General features: G+C 49.9%; 1 protein-coding gene across 2 annotated transcripts in view; it reads left to right on the top strand.

Annotated features, from left to right (window-relative positions):
- The window catches only part of CHD6 (chromodomain helicase DNA binding protein 6), a 145,402-nt gene that overhangs the window by 127,314 nt on the left and 5,099 nt on the right, over window positions 1-12,989 (top strand). For both annotated transcript variants that reach the window (XM_084887512.1, XM_084887511.1), the window contains 5 exons: window positions 2,842-2,993; window positions 3,385-3,591; window positions 4,483-4,935; window positions 6,608-6,799; window positions 7,924-8,043. In XM_084887512.1, the coding sequence (XP_084743638.1) occupies window positions 2,842-2,993; window positions 3,385-3,591; window positions 4,483-4,935; window positions 6,608-6,799; window positions 7,924-8,043 (1,124 nt within the window). The remainder of the gene's footprint in view (window positions 1-2,841; window positions 2,994-3,384; window positions 3,592-4,482; window positions 4,936-6,607; window positions 6,800-7,923; window positions 8,044-12,989) is intronic.

Raw genomic sequence — 12,989 nt, 5'->3', positions numbered from 1 at the left:
ATGAGACAGGAGCTTAACTCTGGTCATTCCAGAAAAGCAAGGAGGGATGTAGATGATCATAGCACCTTGACTGCATCAGCCATGTGATTGGAGCATAGCCTGTGTGCTTTTTATCCGGTAGATGCTGGAGGAGGCATCAAGGAGAATAATTGGCTATTCCACTAGATAGGGCATTTCAAACTAAGTAGAACAGAACAGCCGGGGAACCTCAGGAATCTGCAGCTTAATATAGATGGAATTTTTTAAGGCACAAAAATACAAATGCGATCTTTATTTAGGTGAAGAAAGATAGTACTGTTCATTCATTCATTGTTAAAACCCTGTGACCTAATGTTGGGGCATTATAACTCAGCAGAGTCCTTTTAGTAACTCAACAGAAATTAAACTAAAATTATAAGTAACTCAACAAATATGCAGACATACTTGATCTTTTTTTAAATAAAGAATCTTAGATGAGAGTTCAAATTAGAAGGAATTCTAAAATATTAAGAATCTAGATGCCCCTGAGATTTTTCATGCCTTGCAGGGATTTCCCAGTCTTTAGTTTTAGTTACTGTGATGTGATTATCTTGGGAAGTCTTCTGAACACAAATTAAAATTGGCACAATAGCTAGGATAAGGACGGAGGAGCTGAGCTGAAAGTGGCTTGTGGCCCCAGATGACTCAGAGGAGCCAATCTGTGACCTGCCAACCCTCCTCACCCCAGCCACGAAGGACAGTGTGATTTATACAACCGACTTTGATTTTTGAAACCCAGGCAGTCAGACAAGTGCAGGGTAAAGACGAGTATGGTTTAGAGGAGAGCTGCGTGCACTGACTGATGTCCTTTGGTGGCAGTGGCCGCCTTGCTGAGTTCTGTATAAGCCGCCAGCGGCTGGAGGGGGGGGGGGGGGGCGGTAAGACAGTGGCACCCTTGCTGTGATGGAAGGGGCAGTGAACTTGATAAGCTTACACATATTCATGGATGAAAGTTCTTTGCACGATGCTTTTAAAACTGCTTCCGCAGCCCTCGGAAGGGGCCCTCAGAAGTGTGTGATGTGGAGTAGGTGGGGCAGGGAGGGTTAGCCCGTTTCTGAGACTGGAATTCCACAGCTGAAGGAGCAGCCTTTGGCATGGCTATTGGGCCAGTTCCCGGATCTTCTGGCTCCTTCTCCAGGATTTTCTCTCACACATCATTTTGCTTTTTCTGAAAACTTAAATCCATTTCCTCTGCTTAACACCTTTCATTGGTGCTCCCCACAGGATCTAGAGTAAAAATAGCATTTACTTTCCTGGCCTACGGAACTCAGCATGGCCTGGAAGAGCCTGCCCCTCCAGCCTCCTCCTGTGCCTTTCCCTGGGTGTCTCCCAGTTCCTCCGCGTGCCCAGAGCACCCTCCCCTTTGCCTCATCTTCTTGAGAGCTCTCGCCTGTGGGATGCCCTCTCCCCAGCCTTCCCCTGCCAGCATGCCCCGTTTCTCTCCCTTTCTAGCACTCCCCATGGCTCATAATTGGAGTTATTTGTTTATCATTGCTGTGGTGGTGGTTTTATTTGCTGTTTTCCTTTCTTTCCCCATGAAACTGTACGATCCTTGCAGGCCAAGGCCACGTCTCTCTTGTGTATCCTTGAATCCCCTGGCCTAGCAAGGCCCTGCTCATGGTAAGGGTCTCTCCAGCTCCCCAAGAGTCAAAAATGAACTCTATGGTGCCACGTGGGCACTTGAAATATTGGGGAGACCACTCTGTAAAGTATGTGACTGTCTGACCACATTGTACATCTGAAATTAGTATAAAATATTATTGAGTGTAAACTGTAATTGAAAAATAAATTTTAAAAAAAGTGAAATCTGTACCTATCAGAGGATACACATTCCTTATCATTTCACCAGGAAGAGAGGTTCACAACTTCTGCCTGGGGCATTTTGACCCCCTCTTATTCACTCCCTGTCCTTCCTGGTAAGTGGATCTTTAAAGATCCACTGAAGCTTGAAAGAATAAGTTGCATTTCCATTTCTTTGTATCAGTGAAGTAATTTAAATGTTCTAGGTTCCTATGCATCATTTTTCACATGAACCGTGTGTTTACCTTTGTAGTAGGTTTTATGACTTTTCATCCTTTTCATTAACAGCCTCTTGCCCTAGCCAGTTTGGCTCAGTGGATAGAGTGTTGGCCCCACAGACTGAAGGGTCCAGGGTTTGATTCCTGTCAAGGATATGTACCTCAGTTGCAGGCATGTCCCTGGCCCTGTTGGGGCACATGTGGGAGGCAACCAATCGATGTTTCTTTCTCTCTCCCTCTCTCTCTCTCTCTCTCTCTTTCTCTCTCTCTCCCTCCCTCTCTCCCTCTCTCTCCCTCTCTGCCTCTCTCTCTCTCTCTCCCTCTCTCTTTCTCCTTCCTTTCATTTTCTCTAAAAAATCAATGGGAAAAAAATATCCTCAGGTGAGGATTAACAAAACAGAACATCAACTTCTTACTGTGTTGCATTTCATAGACTGTCCCTTCAAATGCAACTATGGATTACATTGTTTGATTTCCTCTTATCCACTTCCCCAAATGAAAGCCTCTCTTGTCATTCACTCATCTCACTCTTGGGTATATACACAGGAGAACATTCCTTTTCTTCTGTCTCCTTGTTTTTGTTGAGGTGTGGATGCAACTCTCCTCATGACGTGTATGGGTGGCCCTCGAGCGGCATCTGCCTTTAGTTTAACCTGTGTGGTTCTTCCGGAGATACTTCTATGTATGGTAATCAATGTTCCACTTAAAATGACGCAGAATAGGCTAATTTAAAGAAATCAGATATCCTGACCTTTCAGATTACTCTGTCTCCCAAGTATCTAAATGTTTTTAACTCTCTTCCCAGATTACCCAGGGAAGTACTCCGAGGAGGAGAGCAAGAGCTCGACGTCAGGCTTCACAGGCGACGTCGGAGATGACCCGCAGGAGGCGCGGGCCCCCACCATCGCTCAGCTGCTGCAGGAGAAAACCCTCTACTCCTTCTCCGAGTGGCCAAAGGTCTCTCCCCGCGCTCCCTCTCCTTCCGGCCGTTCTCTGCTCTCAGTTCTTTATATTTCCCTTCCAGAGTGTTTCTGAGTAACAGATTCAGAGAAACGGTTAATATCTGTAAAAGGTATTGGCATTGTAACATTTGAACACCGAAGGTATATGCACTTGACTAATTAGACCATAAGACAAAAACGTTGTCTTCATATTTACAGCAACTGTGGCTTCGATCTTTATTGTCCAGACGATGAACTTTAAGGATTATAAAGTGTGCGCTCCTTTTTAATCAGGTCATTCTGGTTAGAAAACTTGATCTCGGGGGACTTTTCAAACTTGGGTAACTTGGTACTTATTCCTCAGAGATTTTGTCTTTTTTTTTTTTTTTTTTTTTTTTTTTTTACAGGATCGAGTAATAATCAACCGCCTAGATAACATCTGCCACGTCGTGCTGAACGGGAAGTGGCCCTCCAGCCAGCCGTACGAGCCCTCGGGCACGCTGCCCGCCCCTGTGCTACCCAGCGCCGCCGGCTCTCGGAGCAGCCTCTCGGAGCCGGAAGCGTCGGAGCACAGCTTCAGCAACGGTGCGGCGCTGGTGGCCCGCATCCAGAAGGTGAGGCCGCGGAATGGTGTTGGCCGTGAAACAGAGCGGGGGACACTTTGCACTTCTTGGCTGAGTCATCCATTCAACCCATTTCCTGAACGGACAGGGCTTTTTTGTGGGGGGGTTGGTACAACCATTAGTGTTAATTAAAGAATCTGGATTTTTATCCTGCAGGCAGCGAAGAGCCGTTACAAGTTTTAGAGCAGGGAAACGCGTGATGAAGGCAGGGTTTTGCAGGTCAGCTGGAGTGGTGTGCAGGCTCACAGGAGCTGAGGTCAGGAAAGAGGGGCAGCTGGAGGCACGGAGGAGCCGCAGAAGAGGTGAGGTTCTAGACGAGGTCAGTGGCAGAGTTACTACAAAGAAAGGCGAGGAGATTGGCAGGCATAGGAGGAAGGGGGCATGAATGGATTAGTGTGTTCAACACAGGGAGCACTGAGGAAGAGTGGCAGCTGATAGAAATTAGGAAAATCAAAGCAGGAATGAGTTTTATTTTTATAACTTCAAACTTAAAACTCAAGGTTAAATTGTAGGTACACTAATGAGTACACTGACCCTCACTCTTGCCTGCACATTGGAATCCACTGGGAACCTTGAAGAGCTGCTGGTTATGATTTAATTGGTGTGTGTGGACTGAGTATGGGAATTTCTTTTAAACTTCCCAGTTGATCCTGATGTACAACTGAAGTTGAGATTCCCTAAATTAAAATCTTGCAACTCCAAGTGTAGGTCATAGACAAACAGCGTTCGAGCATATGGCAACTTGTTAGAAATGCAGACTCTTAGGCCCACTGAGGTAGAATCTTGGTACTAAAGTTTGAGAAGGCTTGAGCTAGAAGATGATTAGAAATCATAATCGGGCCTGAGGAAACGGCTAGCATTCAGCCCTGTGTGTGTCCACAGGACAGCTTCTTGGCTCCAGTGTTCGCAAAGGATGACCAGAAGCACAGACATCCTTTCGAGTTTGAGGTGGAGCGGGACGCAAAGGCGCGGAACCTGGAGCAGTTCTCTGCCGCCCACGGGCACCCCCCCCTCGTCCTCAATGGCTGGCACGGGGAGTCAGCAATAGACCTCTCCTGCACGTCTGAGGGGTCCCCCGGAGCCACGTCCCCTTTCCCAGTGAGTGCCAGCACCCCTAAGATCGGGGCTATCAGTTCGCTTCAAGGAGCCCTTGGCATGGACTTGTCTGGGATTCTGCAAGCTGGCCTGATCCACCCGGTGACCGGGCAGATTGTCAACGGGAGCCTCCGAAGAGACGACGCTGCGGCGAGGAGGCGGAGAGGGCGGCGGAAACACGCGGAAGGAGGGATGGACCTCATCTTTCTGAAGGAGCAGACGCTTCAGGCAGGAATCCTGGTGGGTATACGAGGCCTTCGATAGAAACGTTGTCCTTTCTACACAGAGCAATAAGCCCTTCTTCTCAGACACAAAGCTCTTTGGTTTGTGGCTCTTTTCTCCCTTTTTCAGTTGTCCTGCTTATTTTCCTTATGTCTTCATAGTAAGTTACCCTCAGTTTTTCCTGGAAATAGATGGTATTAATCCACCAAGAGCCTTTCATCTGCAGGCATCCTGGGAAAATAAGCCAGGAGGCCTTGCCATTTCAGATAGAAACAACCCAAAGCCTCGGGTGTCTCGGAAGAGCCCCTGGTGGTGAGTGAGCAAAGGGAGCCAGCAGGGTAGAGTCTGTGGCCAGTAGCTCCAGGTTAGTGGCTTTCCAGGAGCGGGGATTGGAGGAAGGATCAGGAGTAGGGCTTCTGCAGGTTGGTCATCGCTCTCCTGCCTCACTTTCTGGTCAGCATGAGGCACATCACCACCTCACTCTGCTCCCCCGTAAAGTGGGGCCACAGCATCTCCCCCAGAGGGCCACTGTGAGGAGTCACTGAGATCACACTAAGACGTTCTAAACTCACAGGAGGTCATCGTAAACAACGGAAAAGGTTCAGCAGCTGAGAGAGAGACCCCTTAGACTTTGTTTACTGTGTCAAAGACAACTGACTTCTCTTTATATTTTGGTTTTTCCCATTTATTGATTTTTGAGGTACAAAACAGGGATCACATTTCATGTTTTCTTATTTTCTTATTTGTTGAGTACTTACTGTGTGCCAGGCACTGTGTTCAGGGTTTTACATGATTGTCCTGTGTGATCCTTACAACAACCCTGTGGAGGTGGTGGTATCATTCCCATTTTATAGATGAGAAAACTGAAGCTCACAAGCATGAAATAATTAGCCTAAGATTGTCCGGCTAGTAAGTGGCAGACCAGGGGACCAAGCCAAGGACTTCTTTCTCTATTCGCCAAGCAGCCTATTGCTAAGGTATATTGTTTGAGATGTGTCTTCCTCTTAGACTTTGTATAATTTGGGAAGCTGACGTGGCAGGTTCTTTCCCTGCCCAACCCTACAAGCTTTTGGGGTGGCTGCCTAATTTTTCAGAGGTGCAAAGCCATAGTTTCTCTGTAATGATGGTGAGATTCCAATGGAATGACTGATGAAATTTTCCCCTTGAGAGCATTTTTTAAATTTACGAAGCAAACATTTATTTAGCATTGACCTTGTACTTTATCAGCAGACCCAAGTATAGGCATTGGGAATACAGAGATGAGTAAAAGAGGTATTGGAACTATAAAGGGAGAAACAGGTAAGCAGATTGCAGTGAAGCGTGGGAACCCTGCGAAGGGTGTATGGGGAACAGGGCAGGAGTGGCCAGTGTTGCCTGGCACCGCCCGTGGGGACTGCCAGTGATGGTGACACGGGAGGTGACCCTGAACCTGAGCAGATAGGATGGACTTAACGTTTACCAAGTAGACAAGACAGGGAGAGGCGGATTCAGGGGGAGGGAACAGCCCTCGCAGGCAGTGGCAACCGTGTGGGTAAGTAGTGTGTATGGTTCTTCCTTGAGCATCCAGCAGAGTAATGTCCAGGTGGAAATAGACCGAAAGATTCGAAGAACAACTTACACATTTTCCTTCTAGAAACTGGTTTTCATTCTGGCATGACTGACTTCACATGCTTACTTTCCCTTCATTCAGGAAGTCCATGAAGACTCAGGGCAGGCCTCTCTGAGCACCTCACTCCCTGAAGGGCCAGTGCCCGCCCCTTCGGCCCCGGAACCGGCCCCAGCAGCCGGTAGCCAGGCTGAGAAGACCATTCCCAGCAAAAGTCTGCTCGACTGGCTGAGGCAGCAGGCTGACTACTCCTTAGACGTCCCCGGCTTTGGAGCAGTAAGTGCTTTTGGTGCTGCCTGGGATCGCTGGTTTACTTCCTGCCTGCTTGGTGCTGTTTTGATAAGGAGTATGCTGAGGGAGACCAGGAAGTTTGGGAGAAATCTCTGTCCACTAAGGACATCATTTTAAAATCAAGAAAAAAGTTATAACCCATGTCAGAACACTATGCCACATAGACATACAAAATATGAAGGCGACCAGCCCAAGCTCGGCCCCTTTCCCCAGGAATTACCACACAATATCTTAAGCTCACAGAGAAATCATTAGGTTGCATAAACACTGCCACTTCATGGAAATGTTCCCATGTGTTCCTTTCAAGTTAATACATGATCATTTTATAGGAGTGTGTCTGTTCTTAGTTACATAGTTCTTGCTTTGGGACTTTTCCTCAAGTCCCCTTACTGCAGGGGTCCTCAAACTTTTTAAAGTGGGGGCCAGATCACGGTCCCTCAGAGAGCTGGAGGGCCGGGCTATATGAACTACTAATTCCTACTGTAACACCTTGGCTGCGCTCACTGCCCAAAAAACCTGGCGGGCCTGATCAGACTCCTCTGCGGGCCGCATGTGGCCCGCGGGCCGTAGTTTGAAGACCCCTGCCTTACTGCCTTAGCCCTACATCTTTCCGATTAGAAATCTGTAGGAGAGGGCTACCGAGCACAGATGTCTTTTCCTGGTTTTCTTTCCTTATTTGCTCATCTACCCACCACCATCTGTGTTTTGGGTGCATCTGGCTAATAAGAAAAGGAGGTGGAGAGCTCACAGGAAGAGAAAGGGAATACATTCACAGATGCACACCCTCAAGGACAGGCGAGCTACTGGGTAGGTAGCAGAGGAGAGAATCTGAGAAAGTGCTGACCAGGAAAGGGCTCGGGATCAGGCAGTGCCCAGGTGTTCTATTCTGGGGGTTCAGGAGCCCCCCTCCCCAGCCTGTTTTCCAACTTGCTGCTGATTCAAGAAGAGAGCCTAGGCAAGGGCCAGGTGCCTCTTCCTTCAGCATGATCTGGCTGGGTCCTTTGCAGCCGGCCATTAATGAGAAAGGAGCAAACCCAGTCGGCATGCCCCACTCTCCTCAGTCTCTGTGACAGAACGTTTTGTAATGTTGATTTCCATTTGTCTCCTAGGCTTTTTCAGACAAACCAAAGCAGAGGAGGCCACGCTGTAAGGAACCTGGGAAATTAGACGTCAACTCTCTGATTGGGGAAGAGAGGGTGTCCGCTGCCCCCAAGGAGCCGGGACTGAGGGTAAGGAAGAGGGGCTGTCCCTGCAGAGCCCAGCCTTGCAGGCTCAGAGAGTGAGCTCCGCAGGGAAGCGGGTTTCCCAGGCGGTTCCCAGGGGACAAGGGCAGCACAGGGCACCTGTAGGCTCTGTGGTCATTTGTCTCAACCTTTACTTGCAAAACATTTAATTTACTTATGTATTTATCCCATTACCAAAGCTTGATATTTCCCCCCTATTTGTAGAGTTCAGGGAAAACATGCCTTAACTCATCAGCAGTCTGTTTCCAGTGTTTAACAAACTTCATTATTGGACATTTTCATTTTCTAAGCTTTGCTTCTCTGGCTACCATTTAAGACATTTCCTCCCAGTCCGTCCTCACTGACAATGAGAAACAGCTGACTCCAAGCTCGGCCCTTTTCCTATTACAGAATCATGAGCCTGGAAGAGACTTCAAAGACATCTGCAAAATACTTCTAGTGTAACAAATATGAGTTAATTATCGCTTACAGATGAGAACAAATTTGGAATAGAAAATGCATAACCTCTAGAGGGCGGCAATATCATTTTAACCTGAAAAGGCGTTGCGCTTGGGAAAATCATTTCTAAATGTGTTATTAACCCCCTAAAAGTGTGCTCTGCCCAAATGGGGAGCCTCTGACGACCCTCCCGGGGGCCTGCTCTTCCTGGGAGTCCCCCTGGCCGCAGCCTTCCCGCGTGCCTCTCAGAGCTCGGCCAGTGCAGCCGTGCTGGGATCCAAGTTCCCTTCGTGAGATTGCTGGAGGTGATTTATTGTTTTAGCTCCAAAAGACCACCCACCCTAGTCATTTCCTCCTCTGTGTGGAAAGAAGCTGTTACCGAATGTTCTCCAAGCTTGTTACTGATTGTCACCTGGGTGATTCCTCGTCTCTCCTGCAACTCGACAAACATAACTGCTCTGTCATCTCTCTCCACTGCAGCCACGGGGAGGGAGGCCTGGCCCGTCCCTCTGGCCTGCCTCTTAGAAAGGTTGTCATGTTGAAAAGAGGCCCTTTTTCCAACTCTCTTGTTCTCTCCTCAGAAAATGTCCCTCCTGCCCCCTTAGACCGGCTTGTGCTGGGCGAGCTGATTCAGCTTCAGTTCTTATCCCATCTGTCTCTCTCCAGCCCCCATGCTGCCTCCCTCTCTCTGCACTCAGCAGTGTGGTCCCGTGGAGACCTCACAGTTCTTGCTTTGTTGTAACTCAGAGCTCTTGGTTTAGAGATTCGTCAGAAAAACCATGTGGTTTCCCCTTGGCCCTCTCATGTCTTTCTCCATGTCTGACAGTTTCCCTCATGTTCTCTGGAAATTAATGTTCATCGCTCCCTGCAGACCCTGACCCCTTGCCAGAAAACCCATTTCTAAGCTGTTCTTGCAAGTCAGCCTCTTACCAGAGATGCACTTTCCCTGCTTCGTTAAATAAACACAGTCCCTGCCTCGGAGGCCCTTTCCCGCAGCTCAGCAAGAACAGGAAGCACTTTCCCACCTGGTGCTCAGGGCTCCACGGCCTGCCCACGGGCAGTGCCAGCCGGCTCTGACAGCGACACTCTGCTAGACTCCAGAAGGCCCATTCTCAGCCCTGTCCCCGCCGCTCCTCCTGGGGCAGGAGCCCTCTGGTGCACTGCCCTCCTCTCTCCAGGGGAGACCCCACCCTTCTAGGACAGGCTCCCCTCCCACAGGGCTTCTCGCTGCTCGGTGGGCTGTGGCTCACCGGTGCACGGTAAGGCGGGGGATTCAGTGTCGGAAGGCCCAGTACACGCTGGTTGCTCATTAAATGTATGTGTGTACACGTACATACTTCATATATTTCATATGTGTAGAAGTTACATTTGTTTCACATTATATGCACACATGTGGGTATAGTTTTGCTGTTTGTTTCTCACTGGGTCATTTGACATGACACGTCACCCCTAAACACTTCAGCATGCATCTCCTAATAGCGTTTTCCTATGTAACTATTTCCATTATTGCGCATGTGAATATTAATATCTAGTTCATTTTTAGATTTTTTTCAGTTGTTCCAGAATGTTTTTAGAGCTAGCTTTTGTTTTATTCTGTCTCGTTTGTAGGATTTTTTAAACTGGGATCCTTAGGCTGCATCTAGTTGTTAGGTCTCTTGCCACTGGCTGGCTATTTGCGGGCCGAACCTGCTCACCTTCCTGGGAGGAGCAGGGAGGTGCTTGCTCCCACCTCTTCTGCCCAGGAGGGAGCGTTAGCGGTGGGATCTGCAGGCTTGGGAGTATGTAAGTGCTCCCAGGTGCTGCTGAGACAGACGCGCTTCTGGGGGGGAGGGGGGAGGCCCTGTAATCATCCGCAGAGGCAGCTCTGCCCGCTGCCGCCTCATGGCTGCCTCCTCCTCGTTCTCCTTGCCCTCTCTCCAGGCCTCCCTGGAAGGGAAGCAGGTCTGCTCCCAGGGTGTAATTACCAGGAGGGAGCGCTGCCAAAGCCGCCCCCCCCCCCCCCTCTCTGCTCGCTGCTGTGTGTGGTCCGAGCTGCCGGGAGGGGCATCTGATGAGGGTGGGCAGCAGCTGGGTGGCTGAAGCCCTCTCCCTCCCACAGGAAGTGGTGAGAGCCGCTTCCTCTGCCAGCGCCCCTGGCTGTGCTGTAGGTGAGAATTGTTCTCTCAGGCCTGGGCCTCACTGCAGCTGCTCTCAGGCTGAGAGAGTGGCCAGCCTGGCCTTCTTGGCACGTTCCCAGTTCGGAAAGGGCCAGCGTTCTCTTGGCATCAGGGGTTCCGAACAAGGTTGGGAAGGGGTATTTTCAGACATCCTGGTGCCTGGGGCGTGCGACGTGAGCTCGGTGGGCAGGGCCAGAGAGCCGCTGGTCCCGCAGGATGCAGCTGTCCTAAGTGCCCTGGCTGGTCCTGAGTGCCCTGTTGAGCTCAAAGTCAAGTGTGCGGCTTACAGCAGATTGTTTGGAAATGGATGGGGGGCGCTATTCCCCGAGCTCTGGGTTTGCTGGCTTCCCACAGAAAGACTTCCCCAGGAGAGTCATAGGAGAGAGAGAGAGCCACCAGCACTTTTCTCTGGCTCTTCTGTGGGTGGGCTGCAGGAAAGCCTTGTGGTTGAGCTGTGGTTACCCTGCCAGTGCTCTGGGCTGAGGTACTGTGCCCAGCAGGGGCCTGAGACTGTGGTGGAGTCCAGAAGGAGGCAGTTTTCCTAAATGGGCTCAAGACACACTCCCGAGAAATGGCGCTTGTAGCCTGGCCCCAATCCATCAAGTCCTGCTACCTCAGTTGAGGAATTGTTCCACCAGCACCCCAGACCCGGAGTGAGACAATGTGGTATGGTTCGGGGCCGCCGGACCTGACCGACTGCCCCAGCGGCACATCCCTGCCCTTCACTTTGTACGGAAGAAGGGGGACCACGCACGACAGTATTAGAGGTTTCTGCTCTCCTAAACCGAAGCTTTTGAGAAATGACCATCATAATGCTCTGTGTCTGGCTTATGGTGACCTGGTTGTTCTTTCATATTCGTTGGGAAACAGATGTAGGACTTCAAATTTAACATTATTTGGGGGGACTTGGAAACATTCAAGTGCACGTTTTCTCACGTGTCTGTGAATTCGTAAACGCCCTGTAAAATGGCTCAGATAACGGCACTAATCCGTGGGGTCGGTGTGGTGATTAATTGCAATAGTGCAGATGGAGCCCTCAGCACAGTACCTGACGTGGGTAAGCACTCATTTAACCTGCCGTCAGCACTCCTGCTGCTGCTCCTCTTACCCCACCCCGCCCCACCCCCCACCCCCACCCCACACCCTGGCAGCCAGTCTCCCTTGCATCTCGGTTTCTTCTCGTACACGGGTGTACTCAGGGCTCGTGGAGAACCTGACTCGGTGTCACTAGCACACCCTGTCTCTACAGCAGCCCCTTAAGCAAAGGTCTGTAGGGTTTTCTAAGGATTTGACTTGATAGTTAAGGGAGAGGAGAGGCAGTGAACCAAATGGGAATGCAAGAGCAACTCGATTAAAGTTCAAAGTAGGTGTCCTTGGGAAGTTTGTAAAGAGATTTCTTAACTGCTCTGATCACCGGTCTCAGCCCTTCAATGTTCTTAGCTGCTCTGACTTCTTTCTCCACACTCACCAGGCCTAACAGTTTTCTGGTCCATCTGCTATCTCTTGGTGAAACCTGCCCCTCCTTTCTTGCTCCGAGTGCTCCACTGAGGAGAGCAACTGGGTCCCTGCCTCTGAGCCTCAGTGGGCTTGCAGGAATGGAAGGCGTTCACACAGGCGCCTGAGAATCCTGGAAAGGCAGCCCAGCGTCATAGAAAGCCAGTCGAGAAGCCTCACTGTTGAGCCCTCCTGCCTCCCGCCCAGTTCAGGAGCTTCTTAACCCTATCACATGTCCACACTCCAGCCCTAACTGTGGCCTGCATCCCAGGGCGAATCCAGGGTCACAGATCCCACAAGGCCACTCTGAACATTTTTTAGCCTTACCATTGCTGTGATCAAAGAGAAGGTTGTAGCCAGCTGATATGGCTGTGGTTGAGCATTGTCCTATGAACCAGGAAGTCATGGTTCCATTCCCAGTCAGAGTACGTGCCCGGGTTGTGGGCTCGATCCCCAGTAGGGGATGTGCATGAGGCAGCAGATCAGTGATTCTCTCTTATCATTGATGTTTCTTTCCCTCTCCCTCTCCCTCTCCTTCCCTGAAATCAGTACTTTTTTTTAAGAGAGAAGGTCGTAAAAGAACACCCACTTTGTGACAAGAACCACAAGGAGGAGACACCAGAGTAGTTACAGTTGCTTCCTCTCACTGTGGCTCAGAAAGGGATGATGGGTGACTCCCTAGGAACCCACAGGAGAAGGCCTGTTCCTTATGCTCCTGAGCAAAGAGGACTGAGGCCTTAACACTGTGCCCATGCATCACCTTGATGAGCCTAATGATCGCTGTGAAGAGCACGGGGCGTAGGCATCACCCAGAGGGGTGTAGGCATTTCAGAGGAGTCCCGG

Source organism: Pipistrellus hanaki, assembly GCF_964339955.1.
Source record: "Pipistrellus hanaki genome assembly, chromosome: 6".
NCBI classification, from domain to species: domain Eukaryota; kingdom Metazoa; phylum Chordata; class Mammalia; order Chiroptera; family Vespertilionidae; genus Pipistrellus; species Pipistrellus hanaki.
Note: the sequence above shows the minus strand (reverse complement) of the source record. Positions and strands in the feature narration are given on the sequence as shown.